The 20,200-nt window shown below is 39.5% G+C and overlaps 1 protein-coding gene across 1 annotated transcript in view; it reads left to right on the top strand.

The window, feature by feature from the left end:
• The window catches only part of LOC117502538 (exostosin-1), an 851,279-nt gene that overhangs the window by 802,846 nt on the left and 28,233 nt on the right, over positions 1-20,200 (top strand). The window contains exons 11-12 of the mRNA XM_034161580.1: positions 13,810-13,970; positions 19,770-19,941. Coding sequence (XP_034017471.1) covers positions 13,810-13,970; positions 19,770-19,941 — 333 coding nt within the window. The remainder of the gene's footprint in view (positions 1-13,809; positions 13,971-19,769; positions 19,942-20,200) is intronic.

Here is a 20,200-nt window from a genome sequence, read left to right as displayed (position 1 = left end):
CGTACACTGGATACTACAAAATTGCACAGTTCCCTCTGAAAGTTCCCACAGTTCCAAAATGAATGTAAAATAATTTAAAAGTACTGTATACAAATATTTATTCAAAAATCTCGGTGTTGAATGAATGTGCGTCCTACTTTACATTCAGCCCATCCTACAGGATCATAATCAACAGTGCACATAGAAACTATGTGTCCATAGCATTGTTCTGTTTATGATTGTTTGTGGGTAAAAATTATGTGGGCCGCCCGAAGAGGAGGTACTGCTGGCCAACGCCAGAGGGCGCCCTGCCTGTAGTCGGGTTTCAGGCACCAGAGGGCGCAGTCACCACCCAGGAGCCAGGACTACCAGCTGTCAGAAATCATCTCATCATCATCCCATCCCATATAAGACTGGAGGAGACACCACATCTCTGCCGAGATATCAGTTTACCACTCAGGTAAAACTCTCAGCCGTGTCTGTGCTGAACGCACGTATCATTGTCTGTTGAAAACCTTTGCAGGAGTACCAGTTATCTTCAGTCAGCTGGGAGCTGGGTTTTGGACGTAGAAGAGTGACAGACTTCACTCCTCTTTCCAAACCAGAGAAGTAACAGTTGGTCTCTGCACGTTTCTGTGTTTTTGTGTCGGAGGTGGAGATTCTCCCACAAAAGGAACTGAACTGAATTGCTGATTGTTCTGCTGGGTGTGCACACACCCATCGTTAACCTGTCTTCTGTTCCTGCCAGCAGTACCGGATCTGACAGCTGAAGTAGAGGCCACCTGGGGACTCGGGACTTGGCGGCTTCGGTTTGCTATAGGTCTTCGTTGGCGGCGGAACCTTGCGTCTCCTACCCTCGGACCTGCCCACACGTCACCTGTTGACTTTTGTAATTGACTGTCTAAAAATAGTATTCGACCTGTTGTGCACATTTTCCACAATAAATTGTATTTATTTGACTACCCATTGACCGTTAATTTGCGCCCCCTGTTGTGGGTCTGTGTCATTACACTTCCCCAACAAAAAAATGATTTTTTAATCTATTTGTCCAAGATTCTTATTGTGTCCAGGATGAGTTGGATATCATAGAATGTTGTGAGCTGTTCTGAGGCAGTAAGAACTGTATAGATCTTCCACAAAGGGGAAAGGGCAATTGATGATCTTCTGATTATTGTTAATGATCCTCTGGAGCTCCTTCCTCTCAGCAACTGTGCTACTGGTACATCACACAGATGCAGTATGTTAGGATGCTCTGAACAGAACACAGGACAGGAGCAGGTTCTTCCTGAGTATTCTCAGGAATTTCGGTCTCCGCTGTGCCTTCTTAATGACACCAGTGGTGTTGGCACTCCGGGTCAAATCCTCCTCAATGTGGAGACACAGAAATCGGAGGTCTTGGACCCTCTCCACCAAGCCTCCACCAATGAGTAGACTCTGAATGTCAGTGTTTTTCCTCCCGTGGTTGATGATCAGCTCTTTGGTCTTAAGGCTAGTATCTCACTGGTGCGCGACTGGTGGAGAGTAAGCAGAGACACAAAATTGCACAAAAGCAGGTGAAAGTAAGTTATCATGTGGAATCTCACTGATTTCCTCCCAACACATGCACACCCGACACCCAAATTTCTGCTGAATGCCATCCAGGGTGGCGTCAAAAATACGGCCACAAATGTCGAGCAGTCTGCACACATACCGCGTGAGAAACATTGACATGTTGCTCAGCACATACGCAAAAGTCGAATGGCACTGGCACATCCTTTGCAGGCGCAAAGACTTGCGCGTGAATGCCATATGGCACTCTCAAGGATGTTGAGCACCATTGGTGAGGCTGAAATGACCAAACGTTTGTGCACACAGTGTTCAGGATGGATGTGGACTATGTGTGAAAGAGGGTGTGAAAATTCCCCTGACTTTGGGCAGAAAAAGCACTGAAAATAATAATAAAATCAATAAATAATTTTTTTTAAAAAGCCTGAACAACTACTCTTGGACTTGCAGAATGATGTCCACTGAGCTGCGTCTCTCAAATACCATTGATGTCCTCACAGACAATGAAAATACAAACAATAAATCTGGATTGCCTCATCCACATTCTCCACATAGGTGAAGCCTGCTGTCCCTGAGTCCATGAGGGTCATCACATTCCCAGCAGCATTAGACTTATTTCCACTGCAGTCTTCAGAAAAATAAATAAATAGAAAGCGAAAAACTGTAAATCCAGTTTGTGCACTCCTCTGTGGCAGGACAGGACATGTCCAGAGTGTGTGCACAGCCGGGTCATCCATAAAACTGAGTTCCATTTGTTGGCGCAGAAGGACGCACGGTCATCGTGATCCTTTGGAAGTGCTCCAACAAAAATAAAATAACAGAATGAAGCCAGAGTACTGGCATCATCTGTGCAGCATGCCAAGCACATGTGCCAGCGGGTGGCCGCCGGCCAGAAACATTAAACTTAATTTCCACTTCTGTCCTCAGAAAAATAAATAAATAAATGAATGAACCTTAAATTCCAAATTCCTTGTACTCTTGTAGATACTTGGCGAATAGAGGCTATTCTGATTTTGATTTTCCGTTCATACTTTTGAAATCAAACACAGTTTAACATACGCAAAAGAGTGATTTTGTAGACAAATGGATGAACACAAAGTGTAAAGTTGGACTCACCACTGTCAAACTGATTGTAAGCCATGGAATAAATAAAACCAGCGAGAAGAAACACAGAGGCGACTGTCCATTAACCCATGGTTCGGTTCTAGCTGGTCTGGTGGCTTTCAGGTTGTTAAAATGTCTAAATGTATGAATTCATACATTACACACACAGACACACACACACACACACATATTTTATTTTTGGGAAGTTGTGTGATCCACACAGGTGTATGTATCAACGTGGGGGTGTATAATTAAAACGGCCGCCTCATTGTGGTGGCTTTTCCCCCCATAATGCACTGCGGCATGTGTGTCTGTAAACAATAAAACCTTCAAAATTAGTGAATTACTTATATTTTCACTTTGTAAAATGACAGACCTGATGTTATTTCAATAATTTGTCCTGAATTAGTTTGTCAAAAAAATCAAAACTGTCCGCCTCATTGTGGTGTCTTTTTTCCCATAATGCACTGCGGCATGTGTGTCTTGTAAATGCTAAAACCTTCAAAATTAGTTATTTTAAAAATAAAACATATAGCTGATATTTTCACTTTGTAAAACAACAGACGCGGCAATATTTCAATAAATTGTCCGGAATTAGGTTGTTTTTTTTTATCCATAAGCTAAAACTGTCTTGCTGTGCATCACTTCTGTGATAGTCTGTAAGTCTATATGGTGTGGAAAAAAAATGTTTTTTCTTTTGGTCTTAGGTTTCTGTCTGGTCACCAGGTCTCTTTTGCTGAGAGATGGCTGATTGATCTGAGACAGAAGTGTTGGCTCATCAATAGCTGCCATTGTACTAGCATCAATACTAAAAGTTATCGATTTAGTTTTTAGCGGTAACTTCCGATAAATGTTTTAGGGTTTTAGCGGTTTAGCTTTATAAAAGATAACTTTTCAGCTGGCGGATTAATGTTTATCGAAGCTAATTTTTTGGTTATCTGTGCCCACCACTGCATTTCATTGACTACAAATGCATTAGAACACGTTCATCTTGAAGACGAGTTCATTCAGAATCAGCTACTTATCACAAATCGATTGACTCTATTTTGGTAACTTCTCATAAATCTTTTTTCTCATACGGTCTGTGGTCAGTGCATTTTCCTGTAGAAGCCGAGCATCCGTTCACTTCAGTGACGGTCATTGGATAAAGCCACGGTTTTGTCTCGCCCCCAGACGCTGAGCTTCTCTGGGGGTAAATAGAGCTGTGGGTGGGCCTGTACGCTGGAGTTCTGCACAATGATTGGATGATCAGTCGAAAGGCTGAATCCCATTTTGATTGACAGCTATTGGAGTGTGAGAATTAGTTTGCACATTTTTGCATATTTATGCAATTTTAAATTTATGCCAAAGTGTTTTGCGTGCACTATAAATCAGTCTGTTTTAAAGGCGCACAGAGAAGCACACTGGACTAGACGTTATGTGAGAAGATCTTGGTGAGTTAGTCTCTGCTTCGTTCTTCAGTGTTTAAAAGTCATTGCACGTTAATTAATGTTCCAGTTCACAACACAGCATCAAAGTATTCATAATTATAACTCTATCTGGGCATATGTGGTAATAATTAGTCATTGCTGATGAATTTTATTTATGAAAATTAGTGACGGAGAAAATGAAGTGTTTTGAACCGCTGAATCAATATGAAGCAATGGTTCAGTGTTTTGAACCTTTTGATACAACTAGATATGGCAACATCTGCTGGCCAATCTTTAAAATAACATTTCCATAATAAAGGTTCTATGTGCTTCTTGGATTTTTTTAATGATATTTTTATTTAAAACTAATAACTAATAACTAAAAATTAATAATATTCTTGTAAAAGTAAGTCCCTTTGGCTTCTCCCTTGTTTTCACTCTGGGTTACCACAGCAGATCCAAAGTGGACCTGCAAGTTGATTCTGGCACACGTTTAATGCCAGATGCCCTTCCTGATGCAACTCCACATTACATGGCGAAATGTGGCAGGGGTGGGGTTTGAACTGGAAATCTTCTGCACTGAAACCAAGCGCATTAACCACTTGGTAATTGTGCCATTATAAAATACTATATGTAATAGAGATATAAATTGTGAAATGCTTGTGCAACTAGGGACTGTTATGACCATTTTACATATTTGAATTTACATATAAATAAATTGACAAATTTTATCATGTAAGCGACAATGAGCTTCCCCTTTTTGACAGACCAGCAGCCGCCACTGGTATCACCTTATTTCTTCTTCAGGCAGAATTTCACATGGAGAGCCCTGTGCACTCTGACGCCAGCCAGCTGGCCTGCGCTGTCTCAAAGCACCCATCTAGAAACACCATCAGGTCCCGCAGCTTTTTTTGGATTGACAGTCCTCATCGTGTGCCTCACCTCATGCTCCTTCACCATGAAAATGCAGCTGCTGTGAGCCAGTGAATCTGGCATGACTGACTCTGGTAATGTCACCTCGAAACATGTGGAGCGGCGGTTCAGCTCTTTTGCCAGAGAGGTATCACCTTTAGCAGCCAGGAGGTTGATGGAGTTTTTCCACTGATAGAGCTGAAGATGTTGTGCTTGTGATTTAAGAATGAACATATCAGAGGAACAGCCAGCGCAGGTAGGACAATTAGAGACAAGATCAGAAAAGCGATGCTGAGATGGTTTGGGCATGTGCAGAAGATGGACCCAAGATAATATAGGTAGAAGGGTGCTGTGGATGGAGCCACCAGGCAGGAAGAGAAGAGCTAAGCCAAAGAGAAGGTTTATTGATGTGAGGTAGGAGATGTAGGTGGTTAGTGTGACAGAAGAAGATGCAGAGGACAGGGTGAGATGGTGATGGATGATCTGCTGTGATGACCACCGAATGCACCCAAAAGAAGAACAAAAAGGAGATGTGCATGTTCTGCATCTTACAATATTCATAATGACAAATACAGTAGATCTTCCGAAAACCTTCCTCTGAGAACCACAGATGCACGTCCCCACCTAGAACATTTGAAATTCAATTTCACACATACAAATTAAGCAGTACCCATTGAAAGTGTCATTACACTTGTCAATGCCAAATCTCCAGGTATAATTCTGTATGTTTTCATTTGAGCCATTATTTTGAAGAAGTGCTCATTTCTGATGTTAAATTATGCATCCTATCTAGTTATTACAAGTAGCAACCTTGTTCCTTTTAAGCTTTCAGCGAGCACAAGATGCGAGCCCAAGAGATCCAATATATCCGTGATGTTTTATTGATGGAAGCAAGTCAATGTTCACCTTTTCTACACTGACAGGATCACAATTACACTTTATGGCGTGGCAATTTGTGGGGCAGCATTACGACTGAGGTTCCACTGCTAAACCTTTATGGCCCCTGGCTTGTTTTATGAAAGGAAAGAAAGATGTCAGAGAGAGAGAAAGGGGAATTATAAAGAGGAAAGGGGAGGGCAATCTTTGCTGTGCTCAGTAACCCGCTGCCCTAATTGCCCTTTTAACACAGTGAGGAAATTTATTGAAAGGACATGAAATGTGTCAAGTGAGTGAAAATGTGCAGTGGAGAACATTATAGTTTCAAACGAAGTTCATTATACCTCACTGGAAGAATGGCTGTGTCAATTTCATAATTGCATTGTTTCAGCTCATTAAATATATGATTATTTCATGAAGAGAGCTGAGTGAAGAGAGCATGAGTGAGAAAACCTGACAAAAGCTTTGGCCCCTTATTGTTTTATCAAGTATTATTCCAATTGGAAAATTGGAATAACACTTATAAAATACAAACAATACTGATGGATAGATCAAAAGGGCTTTTCAATGTTGAATAAATCAATGTCAAATATCCACTAAATCTGCAATATGGATGAGATGAGAGTGCCAGTTTGCACTTCACTCTCACAAATGACAGCATTTGATTGCACCTTTGGTTGAAATATACCACAAAATGTATACCAAATGGGATTTTCAATATTAAATTCAAATGTCAACAAAATCCACAATTCGGATCAGATCCAGATCAAACTTTGTCAGGCTATAGTGAGTGCCAGTCTGCACCTCACTATCAAATATGAGAATGATTGGGGCACGTTTGAATAAGATATAAAGTAAAATATACATTTAATGGGGTTTTCAATGATAAATTTATATGATGACAAAATCTGTAATCTGGATGAGATCTGTATCAAAGTTAAAATATAAAGGATACAGCCTACATAATGCTTTCAAATATGAAAGAAATTATTTTTTTTATCTTTTTTAACAGAGGTATGAATTTTTGAAAATTTGTTCAATGCTCAAGATTGGAATTTTTCCAGTTTCCCAAGATTTTTCCTGACTTTACCCTTCGACCTATGACCTTGAAAATTGAAACAGTTCTTGACTATCAGGATATGAATCTTCAGTAAAAATCAGAAAACAATTTATGAAAACTGTGGGATCCAAGCTGTTCACAAACAGACAAACAAACAGGGGCAAAAACATAACCTCCTCCAACTTAGTGGAGGTAATAAACTGTTTGGAAATGACTACAAAGGTATTCACATGGAAGGCAATGGGAAGTATCCACTGGAAAACGTGGAACACAGCAAGAATGCTGGATGGAAGTATTATTAGATAGCATTGCTTAAATTTTCATTGTTACGCAGATGATACCCAGCTTTATCTATCCATGAAGCCAGAGGACACACACCAATTAGCTAAACTGCAGGATTGTCTTACAGACATAAAGACATGGATGACCTCTAATTTCCTGCTTTTAAACTCAGATAAAACTGAAGTTATTGTACTTGGCCCCACAAATCTTAGAAACATGGTGTCTAACCAGATCCTTACTCTGGATGGCATTACCCTGACCTCTAGTAATACTGTGAGAAATCTTGGAGTCATTTTTGATCAGGATATGTCATTCAATGCGCATATTAAACAAATATGTAGGACTGCTTTTTTGCATTTACGCAATATCTCTAAAATTAGAAAGGTCTTGTCTCAGAGTGATGCTGAAAAACTAATTCATGCATTTATTTCCTCTACGCTGGACTATTGTAATTCATTATTATCAGGTTGTCCTAAAAGTTCCCTGAAAAGCCTTCAGTTAATTCAAAATGCTGCAGCTAGAGTACTGACAGGGACTAGAAGGAGAGAGCATATCTCACCCATATTGGCCTCTCTTCGTTGGCTTCCTGTTAATTCTAGAATAGAATTTAAAATTCTTCTTCTTACTTATAAGGTTTTGAATAATCAGGTCCCATCTTATCTTAGGGACCTCGTAGTACCATATCACCCCAATAGAGCGCTTCGCTCTCAGACTGCAGGCTTACTTGTAGTTCCTAGGGTTTGTAAGAGTAGAATGGGAGGCAGAGCCTTCAGCTTTCAGGCTCCTCTCCTGTGGAACCAGCTCCCAATTCAGATCAGGGAGACAGACACCCTCTCTACTTTTAAGATTAGGCTTAAAACTTTCCTTTTTGCTAAAGCTTATAGTTAGGGCTGGATCAGGTGACCCTGAACCATCCCTTAGTTATGCTGCTATAGACTTAGACTGCTGGGGGGTTCCCATGATGCACTGTTTCTTTCTCTTTTTGCTCTGTATGCACCACTCTGCATTTAATCATTAGTGATTGATCTCTACTCCCCTCCACAGCATGTCTTTTTCCTGGTTCTCTCCCTCAGCCCCAACCAGTCCCAGCAGAAGACTGCCCCTCCCTGAGCCTGGTTCTGCTGGAGGTTTCTTCCTGTTAAAAGGGAGTTTTTCCTTCCCACTGTCGCCAAGTGCTTGCTCACAGGGGGTCGTTTTGACCGTTGGGGTTTTTACGTAATTATTGTATGGCCTTGCCTTACAATATAAAGCACCTTGGGGCAACTGTTTGTTGTGATTTGGCGCTATATAAATAAAATTGATTGATTGATTGATTGATGGAACCAACAACTATCTGGCCAGAGGTATATGAATAGGAGACACTTTATAAAGACAGTCTAATTAATGACAGAAGTGTTGATTCATGAGAGAGCAAGGGATCAATTCCACAAGTAGCAACACACAAGTAAACTACGACAACAGATTACAACGAAAGACCAAAAACATGAGGAGACTAATATTAAACTATTATTAGGGGACATGAGGGAGAAGCCAAAAAGTGCAGAGAAAAGGGACACAAATATGAGGAATAACATAAAGCAGCAGAGTGCACAAAACTATAACTGAAGAGAAACCAGTACACTGTCCCAAGGTCCCAAGTACCCTATGGAAAACACAACACAACAACAATAAATCACAGTGGGGAATCAGAGAAGGAACACAGGAGAAGCAGAGGAATAAATACTGTCACGGGGAATGACAGTGGACTGATGTGAGGACAGCAAAACCATAGAGAGAAACTGTGAGGATGTTCAAAGAAAACAGAGGCAATCAGAAAAGAGTTCAAATGGGAGAAAAACACTGAAGGAGACAAAACAAACAATAACCATCCATCCATTCAGTTTCATCCATTTTGGATTAGATTAGATTAGATTAGATGAGAACATTATTGATCCTTTGGGAAGACTCCCTCAGGGAAATTGAGGTTCTAGCAGCCTTTGTATAGCAGCACACAGGACAAGAAGCACACAGAGTATCAAAAATGAAAATAATAATAAAAAAAAACAAATACAAATATAAATTTTATTACAAATACTAGAAGCACTCAGAGAGTGCAAACCTCCGCCAAGGCCATGGGGTCACTGACGCCATAACATCTACACGCCGTGGAATCATTGAACCTAAAAAAGTCTAACAATGATGTTTGCTCAGTAGTAAAAAAAAGTTTCATCTGCTGTGACTGGATAGCATGTATCCTTAGCACGTGGCATCACATTATTATTACATTTATTGCAACTTGCACCTTTCCCAGAAGCTACTGTCATCTGACCACTGATATTGATATTGCATGTGCTTATAGACAAAAACAAATAGACAAAATTCAATTTATTATTCAACTAAACTGCAAATATATGAATTTTTTAACATTTATAAAACACTTATCTAAACAAGGCCATAGTGTCACTGACCCTAAAGAGATTCCCTCCTTGGCACAGTGATCTATTCAACAATTCAGTGTTACAACCAAAACTATGATACATTCACTTTTCTTTCCTTTATATTTGACATCCTTGACCATGAAAACATACCACTAGAACTTGGAATCACTTTTGTCTTTATTAGTTCAAAGGTTATTGTATAAAAACGATTTTTCGGTAATGGCGGTTTTCTTCTGGATCTAGCTCCATAACATTTGAAGCTACATCAAATCTGATGACACCTTACTGAATCAGTACAGATTCAGCTACAATTTGGTGTTAGTTGTGCATCTCTAGCTTCACTTGTCATCTCACACTGACACATTTTCTATTTTCCCTATATTTTTGCATATTCTGGATCACCAGATCCAGAATCCAGATCCGATCATCACCAAACTTTGTTGTTTGATAGAACATTTGACTATGTTACACCCTAATTTTTTTCAAGCCTTTCTGCCTTGTTTTTGTGGAGTTAGAAACTAGGATGTCAAAATTCCCCCTATCCCGCAATGGTGAAGAATCCTTTAAAAAAATTCCTGGATCCGGATCATAATCTGGATCACCACTAAAATTTAATCACTTGTTCCTCTTGTCATTTCCAACCACTCCACAAAATTTCATCAAAATCCGTTCAAAACGTTTTGAGTTATCCTGCTGACAAACAGACAGACAAACAAACAAACACGACCGAAAACATAACCTCCTTGGCGGAGGTAATAAATATAAATATACAAATATAAATCCCATATATCATCACGTCATCACTGCACAGGGAGAACAGAATCCACATCTGCACATTTGGACAAGGCGAGAAAGCGTCAGCATTCCAAATGTGGTGTAACTCCTGTACCTCACATAAAATCAGACAAGTTAAAGCCAAATATCAGGTGAGATTTATGAGATCTGGTGCTGGATTGACCCTCTGCTTCTTCTATCAACTTTGACCTTGCAGATTATTAGAATGTATTAGACGCTAACACACACATTCTGTCTTCAACTATCAATCCTCCTCTATAGTCCTCAACCGTACTGAGCTTCTGTTTCAAACCATAATTACGACAGACATATTCTGATTGAAAAAAAATTGGATTCACTTGCTCACACCCACTTAGACGTCACTTTGCATTATAAAGAGTCTTTTAATCTCTGAAGGCAAAATAATATTTACATGATATCATTAATCCTTTGAGCAAAGCTGTAAAGACACAAAAACACATACACACACACTATGTGTGTTCACAGTCAATGCGTCTGTTCTTCGGGGGGAACGCTGAGAATGGCAGCTCCAACCTTTCTCTTGACTTGGCGCCGACACTATACAGTAATTGCTCATGCGATTCATGACAGAAGCCGCGAGGTATCACTGGAGAATATCCACTTTCTGTTCTCGCCCTCCCCGCTCTGCCTCTCTACCTGTACTATTCTGGTAATTAATTTTCTCCCCCGGCTCCTAGGGTTGGTGTGTGTTACTGAGTATTTCATTTTGTGCTGATCCCTTTATTCTCTGAAGCCGGTGCATCTCAGTCATGTTTTTGAATTCAGAAGAGCGTCTTTACCAGGCAGCTCAACCTTCTTCAAGGACGCCAAGAGCTCGGTGCAATGCCAAACGAAATATCTTTTTTTATTGGCGTGGTGAACCTCAAAAGGGAAAAACACTGTTTTCCATACTCAGAGTGAGCGGAGACACAAATAAAAATGCTTCACTCAACCAAACCTGTGGGGCTTGGCGCAACTGAGAAGTTGGATCCAGTCAGGTTTCAACTGAGAATTTTAGGAATACAAAGTGTCCTTCACATAGTTCATGACTTAACCCACACACAAAGAGAACAAAAAGGGCACTGGACAACAAGTGGACAACATGCAGTGTTAGAGCAACTAGTAAGAAATACATAATTAAATAACAAAATTAATGCTACTGAAAAGCAATATGTAATGAAATTACCGTTACGAGTTAAAATAGGGATTACATTTGTATACTATAAGAAAATCAATTGTCAAAATATTTATTGGGCCTACGTTGTGTGGCATCTTTGTTGTGCACATTATAAACCCCATGAAGTTAGCAGAACTCAAAAATAAACAAAATAAATCAAATAAACTTAAAACTTAAGAGTTCATAAACTTAAAAGTCAATTGTTTCCAGAACTTAAAAGTTTCGATTATATGCTACTTGTACCTCATTACAGTTATATTAAAGTGTTCATTAAGTAAAAGTTACTCCCTTCCACTGCTCACTTGTTTTCCACTCGGGGGCGCCACAGCAGATCTGAGGTTGATCTGGCACAAGTTTTACGCCAGATGCCCTTCCTGACACACAACAAGAAATGTAGCAGAAGTGGGGTTTGAACCAAGAACCTACTGCACCGAAACCAAGTGCACTAACCGCTTGTCCACCATTCCTGCTAAAGTATTAATCAAGTCAACTAAAATATTTTCATATACGATTGCTTAATTATTTTAAGTTGTGCTTAAGTTATGCTTTGAAGTTTTTCTCAGTTAATATACAATTAGTTCAAGTCAATCAAACATTCAGAGTTTAATTTACTCAAAAAGCAAGACCATGTTACATAAACTTAAAATATTTAAGTAGAATGTTGGGTTTTTTGTTTACACTATTTAATCTTTTTAATTTAAACATTCTGTTTTACAGTGCAGCGATGGCATATTCCTGAATAACGTGGGTCAGTAAAAACCAGTGAGACAAATTTTATTGATCCTTATTTTGAATTTGTACCACCACAGCTTGTCTGTGTAGCCACTTCTGTCTCAGTGTGGATCTTCCCTATAGTGAATACAAGTCCTCTCTAATGACTAGCAACAAATCTGGTGACCATTCCAGATGAACCGGTCAGTTTTAGAATGTTGTTGTTCTGGGGGACAGAAAAGAGGGGGACACTGGGAGAAAGGAGTGAGGATCAGATGTTCTCTGCAGGTGACCCTGCAGAGAACATCACGTTATACTGAAGAACTTTTATTAAAAGTTTGACAGTAATCACTGTGAGGTCTCCACTGCCAGATTTTCTGATTTGTTGTCCAGTTTAAAACATTTGCAAAAAATCAACACACATGTGGCATGTCAAACTGTCGCAGCGGGATCGTTCAAGCCTGTCTGACCGTGTGTCCCTCCCAAGGTCGGATATATGATTTTGTGGTTTGCTCATTCAGGCTGTTTTGCCGTGATTCGCCCTGATTCCTGATGTTATGTGTGAAGGGGCCCTTAGAAAAGTTATCAGAAAATAATCAAAAGTAATACATTACATTACGCTAATAAAGTAATCAGTGTTGTCAAAGTAACTTTGAAAAGTTACTTTTTTAATTACTTTTTTAGTTGCTTTATACAGTTACTTTATGCAGTTACTTTATGCAGTTACTTTATGCAGTTACTTCATTAGCAGCTTTATGGAATTACTTTATTAGAAGCTGCTGAAAACTTGCAACTACTAAGTAATGTAACTAATAAGGCAACTAGTAATCTAGCTTGGTTACTCTTAAGATTGAGCAATCAGAAAAGTAACTAATAATTACTTTTCTGAGTACTGAATCTTAAAAATAACCAAGTTAGATGATGAGTTACTTTATTAATTACATTCAGCAGCTGTGGTGTGAAGAAGGACAATGTGGTAAATGCTTTTGCATCCCAACTCTTTTTGGTACGTGTTGCAAGAATGGATGTATATTAACGAATGAAATGAAGCTGACTTGACTAAACATGAAATAACCTGTTTTCATTCTGTCTGCAATGAAATAGAAGTCAAAGTACCAGTGCAGGGATAGGGAGAGGGGATTTGCATTATCTAAACATTCCCAAATTTTCAACTTTTTCTGATTTGGGATTGTACTGTATTTAAAAGTGTTGGTCAACAGAGAATCTACGTGTACATTTTCCAATATATATGTTGCTTCTCAAATAATGAAGTAACACAAGCTTTGATACTGTCCAAATAATTGTGAACCTAACTATGAATCTGTTCTGAATAAAATTATTTGTATTGTATTATTCTGAATGAGTTTCAGTGTTCTTTCAATGTGACATCAAGCATATTAGAGCATTTACCTCTTTAGTTTCTGCATTTGTCTTCACCCTTCCATATTACCTTTGTTTCTACACCTCAGATTTCTTCCTTCTACCTCCTGTTATCTATTTCTTCTCCTCCTCTGTCTCTGAACATCCATTCTGCTCCTCCAGGTGGATTTTGCCTTCATTGTATGGCAAAGCTTTCCAGAGCGGATTGTAGGTTATCCAGCAAGGAGCCACTACTGGGATAGTTCCAGATCACGATGGGGTTACACCTCTAAGTGGACCAATGACTACTCCATGGTCCTTACAGGAGCAGCCTTCTATCACAGGTAAGAAAATGCAAGTTTTGTACTGGGCAGCCATCAAGTGTATCCATTTTAATATCTCCAAATTAGGATTTACCTGCCTTCTGAGTGAAATAATGACTTTAATAATAACTATTCTTTGGGATCATATAAAATTGATGAATTATTACACATTATGTACCCAAAATGATGAAAACATCAGTGGATTTGTAGACTCTTCACTCAGCTTCGTTCTTTGGAATCTGAGGAAAAACATAGTAAAACTACAACCTTGGCAAACCCAATTTATTTTGACCTAACTGCTACCTCTTAAGGGGACTAAACATCACTTATAAGCGAGCTTCAATATATTACGGCTGACACAAAACTGCATGATAGCATCCAAAGGTGACAGCTATAACCAGGTAGATATATCTGTGCATATTTGTTATATTTTATTTTTTACTATATTGAGTATTTTCTATGCTTAAATGGCTAGATGTTTTAGTGAGTTTTAGTTTCAATTCATCAATTCATTTCCATTTACAGTAGTGTTCAGAATAATAGTAGTGCTATGTGACTAAAAAGATTAATCCAGGTTTTGAGTATATTTCTTATTGTTACATGGGAAACAAGGTACCAGTAGATTCAGTAGATTCTCACAAATCCAACAAGACCAAGCATTCATGATATGCACACTCTTAAGGCTATGAAATTGGGCTATTAGTAAAAAAAAAAAAAAAGTAGAAAAGGGGGTGTTCACAATAATAGTAGTGTGGCATTCAGTCAGTGAGTTTGTCAGTTTTGTGGAACAAACAGGTGTGAATCAGGTGTCCCCTATTTAAGGATGAAGCCAGCACCTGTTGAACATGCTTTTCTCTTTGAAAGCCTGAGGAAAATGGGACGTTCCAGACATTGTTCAGAAGAACAGCGTAGTTTGATTAAAAAGTTGATTGGAGAGGGGAAAACCTATACGCAGGTGCAAAAAATTATAGGCTGTTCATCTACAATGATCTCCAGTGCTTTAAAATGGACAAAAAAAAACAGAGACGCATGGAAGAAAACAGAAAACAACCATCAAAATGGATAGAAGAATAACCAGAATGGCAAAGGCTCACCCATTGATCAGCTCCAGGATGATCAAATACAGTCTGGAGTTACCTGTAAGTGCTGTGACAGTTAGCAGACGCCTGTGTGAAGCTAATTTATCGCAATAATCCCCCACAAAGTCCCTCTGTTAAATAAAAGACATGTGCAGAAGAGGTTACAATTTGCCAAAGAACACATCAGCTGGCCTAAAGAGAAATGGAGGAATATTTTGTAGACTGATGAGTGTAAAATTGTTCTTTTTGGGTCCAAGGGCCACAGACAGTTTGTGAGACGACCCCCAAACTCTGAATTCAAGCCACAGTTCACAGTGAAGACAGTGAAGCATGGTGGTGCAAGCATCATGATATGGGCATGTTTCTCCTACTATGGTGTTGGGCCATTATGTCGCACACCAGGTATGATGGATCAGTTTGGATATGTCAGAATACTTGAAGAGGTCATGTTGCCTTATGCTGAAGAGGACATGCCCTTGAAATGGGTGTTTCAACAAGACAATGACCCCAAGCACACTAGTAAACAAGCAAAATCTTGGTTCCAAACCAACAAAATGAATGTTTTGGAGTGGCCTGTCCAATCCCCGGACCTAAATCCAATTGAGGGGTGACATCAAAAAAGCTGTTTCTGAAGCAAAACCAAGAAATGTGAATGAATTGTGGAATGTTGTTAAAGAATCATGGAGTGGAATAACAGCTGAAAGGTGCCACAAGTTGGTTGACTCCATGCCTCGCAGATGTGAAGAAATCATGAAAAACTGTGGTTATACAACTAAATACTAGTTTAGTGATTCACAGGATTGCGAACAAAGCAGTTTGAACATAATAGTTTTGAGTTTGTAGCGTCAACAGCAGATGCTACTATTATTGTGAACACCCCATTTTCTACTTTTTTTACTAATAGCCCAATTTCATAGCCTTAAGAGTGTGCATATCATGAATGCTTGGTCTTGTTGGATTTGTGAGAATCTTCCGAATCTACTGGTACCTTGTTTCCCATGTAACAATAAGAAATATACTCAAAACCTGGATTAATCTTTTTCGTCACATAGCACTACTATTATTCTGAACACTACTGTATATAGCTCCAAATCACAACAAAGTTTCCTCAAGGCGGTTCACACAAGTAAGCCTTTACCAGTTATCTGTTTGAGTATGCATGTCACCTGGTCTGAACTGGTTTTATCTGATCAGAAAGTCCAAACAAAGGAGTTAGGGTCCACCAGGTACCGAACAACTGTTGGTTGAAGACAAGGGGTGGGGTTACCCCTCTGTGTACATGAGCCAATAAGGTTAGGTGTGGGAATAAAACACACCTACTGTACCAGCTACATTGTCTTAAGTGGCTCTACTCTACTCTTTTCTACTCTTCTATTTTACTCTTCCTTTTTATATATTTAGATATACCTTAGTATACTAGCATAGTTGCACCTTAGAATTGGAATATAATATACTCATATAAGATATACCATACTGAATTTTCATTGTATAAAAACCACTTGTTGGCTATGTTCGGGGTTTGAATGTACTTTGTAAGGGACAGTATTACAATAAGAACCGGGTAGAATTAACAGGGGTCAATGTTTAAAAATGCTGCAATCATATTGAAATGTATTCAACATTATTTACTGTATGTAGACATAAAGATTCCAAAAGGTCCAGTTTGGATTATCTCTGACTGAATGCTATGGAATTATGGGGTAAAAACAGCAAAAATAGTGACAAAAAAGTGGCCGCATCCACCTGTAATCTGCATTGCTTTTTCCCACTCTAGGATTGAACTCACAACCCCCAGAATGGGAGGCAGGCACTCTTACCTCAAGGTTTATTCCCATAACCTCTAGTGCATGTCGCTAGAGTCTTTTGGCCTTGGCCAGTGAGCTTTATTTAACTTCTTCTGCACAACATCACCTGCTGACTTCTGTTACACACCATTGTAACTGCTTTAGGTCCTAACTGGTGACCACCCCGGGAGAGCTGCAGTTTAGGGTTCCACTCAAACCAAAAGGCTTCACAATATGTCACAGCTAAATGTTGGGGTTCTCAGCAGTGAGGCATCTGTATGCCTGGTCATGATTTAGCAAATAAGGCACTTGGCTGTAATCTCACAGCTGATGCCCACAAAGCATACAAGCGCTCTTACTGTATGAGTGACTTGTCTTACCTTCATCCACTGGTTATCATCCAGGTCTCACAACCATACAATAAGACTGGAACACAACACGAGTCTTCAGACTTGGGTATTTGTCTTCCTACACAGGTAGCGGTAATGCCATATGTTTCTGTCCACTGACATTCTTCTCAGGAATCTCTCAATCTCATAGGCTGATTTCCTGGAGCTCACTGAAAGTCTTTACCTTGGTCTTGAGCCAAGACACTTGCACTGCTCGACTCCTCTCTTACCTTTTCCAGAGCTGTAACCATCATCTGAAAACTGGAGGTCAATGAACTAACAAACATAACCAAGTCACTGCCCTAGAATACAGTCAGGACTGGAACAGATCCCTCATGGACTCCAGGGACCAATGGGTGGAAATCAGATTCTTTGCCTCTGTACCCACCGTTTAAGTACCAGCCTGGACATCATGTCCAGCAACATATCTGGGATATTGCAAATTATCAGAGTATCTTGGTCAAACAAATTGGAAGCTTTGTAAACATCTGCTGAAATTCTTGCTTTCACTCAGTACTCAACAAATTAGGACATGGTCTATGGTTGGTTTTGAGGAGCAACCAGACTGTCATGGTTGCTGAGCTTCAAGCAGTCCACATTGGAACCTGCTTAGCAATCTAATACCCTTAAAGTTGTTATAATCCAAGTGATCACCCTGTCATTTCCAGGAAATGAGGCATGTCGTTTCTCCTAGTCACTTTGAGATAATATGTATCATCCAAATGGAATGTGGCAAGACAGTAGTCTGTCTAGGATGTGAAGGGGACTTTTGAAATTTGTTTCATTCCAGGCTTGGGCAAGGTACACAGTAGGCCTCAGTCATGCACCATGGCCTGGACAAAACACAACATCACAAAACAAATATTTCGGTGTGATTAGTAAAACACAGTAACATGGGCTCTACAGACCATGATATTGTGATATTGTGATATTTTTTGAGTAGGTCTTTATCAGTGCCTCTGTACTCCTGATGATGCACTGAAAAAATGAAGTCATGGTACTGTTGATCACCATAGTGTTGGGTTCTTTTATGTGGTGAGTGATCTCAAAAAGGACTGGACAGGAAACAGACGTCAAAGTTTAGATGTTGTATTGAAAAGTTCAAACCATGATACAATGAGCCCACATCTCCATTCTACACTAACTTTTATTTCTATGCCTAAGCTGGCCCCCATGTGGGCGGTCCTTAGACTTGTGAATCAGTCAATATGTGCTTGGCTGCAAAGTGAGGTGAAGTAGGCGGGTATTAACGGCTGTCTGCTCACGTTGCATTCAAGGTTGTTATGTAAAAATGTTATAGTGTTTGTGTATGTCTGCAGTATAGAGTAGTGTCACGTAATAACTCAGAGTGTTCCATCATGCTGTCCAAATAGATGCAGATACTTTGATTTAATTAGACATCTATAAAAAGATCAGATGGTTTAATCAATTAGACAGCTCTAAAAGGATCAGATAGTTTAACCAAATACAAGGATATTTTGTACGTTAGCCATTTTGAAAAGCAGTTAGGTAGAAATCAGATAACTAGGAGGACATTTTGGATGTGTGTCAGCAATTTGGTGATATGCATCATGGAACACTTTTACAATGGGATGAGCTGAACATCTACTCTCAGAACAGTAGTAATACTCTGTAACTTGGGACACTTGTAATTTAGAATAGAATAGCATGTCCCCGTATTTCTAACGCTATTTATGCTTTCCTGACGCAACTCCACATTACATGGAGAAATGTGGCAGGAATGGGGTTTGAACCAGGAATCTTACGCACTGAAACCAAGCGCACTATCCGCTTGGCCACCAACCCTGTTTCATATATGTCAGCATGTAAAATAGTAAATAACAAGATGCTGGCGTTCTTAGTTTTGGAGTTATTGAGCCTCAAAGAAAGTGGATACACTCACTCACTCATTCATTCAAGCCACATTAGCCACATGAACTTTAATCCCATACCCTCATGATCATCCCACCGCAGACTTGTGGAGTACACTTTACAGTTCAGACCACATTAAGGATCTGTTTGCATCTCACTTCCAAAAACAACTACATGGAAGTGTGTTAATGGTTAAATGGAAAGAAAATATGAAATAATATAATGTTCCATCATCTCTCTGTTGTTTGACTGTCAAATGACTCTTAAAGGCATAATGTCTGCCATCAAAAGAAGAAAACTAATTTATGGACTGTGATGAGTGGCAACATTGTTACTATTCAGAGACATATGAAGTATATTGTTATGCAGATAAACATCTCTCATTGTTGTGTACGAGTTAGGACATTTAGTGTGTTTGTGGAAAAACATTTAAAAAAAAATGCATATATATATATATATATATATATATATATATATATATATATATATATATATATATATATATATGCATGTGAGAGAGTGAGAAATGGAGGGATGGCAGACCTTGGCACAGAGGTAACACTCAACAGTGATCTAGTACTTCCATTGTGCTGAGCGTGCAGCACAGCACCCATATAGAATAGAAAACAACAGCAGTACAGTTAAAAAAACTGAAATGAATAACGACACATGCTTTCTTTCCTCTGTGTATCTCAGATATTACCACTACTTGTTCACCCACTATGTCCCTGCCAACCTACTCGCCATGGTGGACCGCATGTCTAACTGTGAGGATATCCTCATGAACTTCCTAGTTTCTGCCATTACCAAGAAACCACCAATCAAAGTCACTCAGAAGAAGCAGTACAAGGAAGCCATGATGGCCCAGGTACAACTGTTTTCATTAACGTCACACCAGAGGAGGAGGTCAGTAAGGATGGAAATTATTAACAGTTGCAAACCCGTTCGTGTTATTTTCAGTAGCCTTGGACAACACACTTCTTCTGTCTTGTCCCAGTCAACTCAGGTCTAAATGGGCACTGGTCTTGCCTTGGGGTTGGGGGTGGGGGTGGGGGTGGGGGGGTAACCTGCAAAGGACTGACATCCTGACTAGGACAGATGTGGAATCTCATCTGCTTCACATTATG

This window comes from Thalassophryne amazonica, chromosome 21 (genome assembly GCF_902500255.1).
Source record: "Thalassophryne amazonica chromosome 21, fThaAma1.1, whole genome shotgun sequence".
Classification (NCBI taxonomy): Eukaryota; Metazoa; Chordata; class Actinopteri; order Batrachoidiformes; family Batrachoididae; genus Thalassophryne; species Thalassophryne amazonica.
This window is presented reverse-complemented; position numbering and strand designations above follow the sequence as displayed.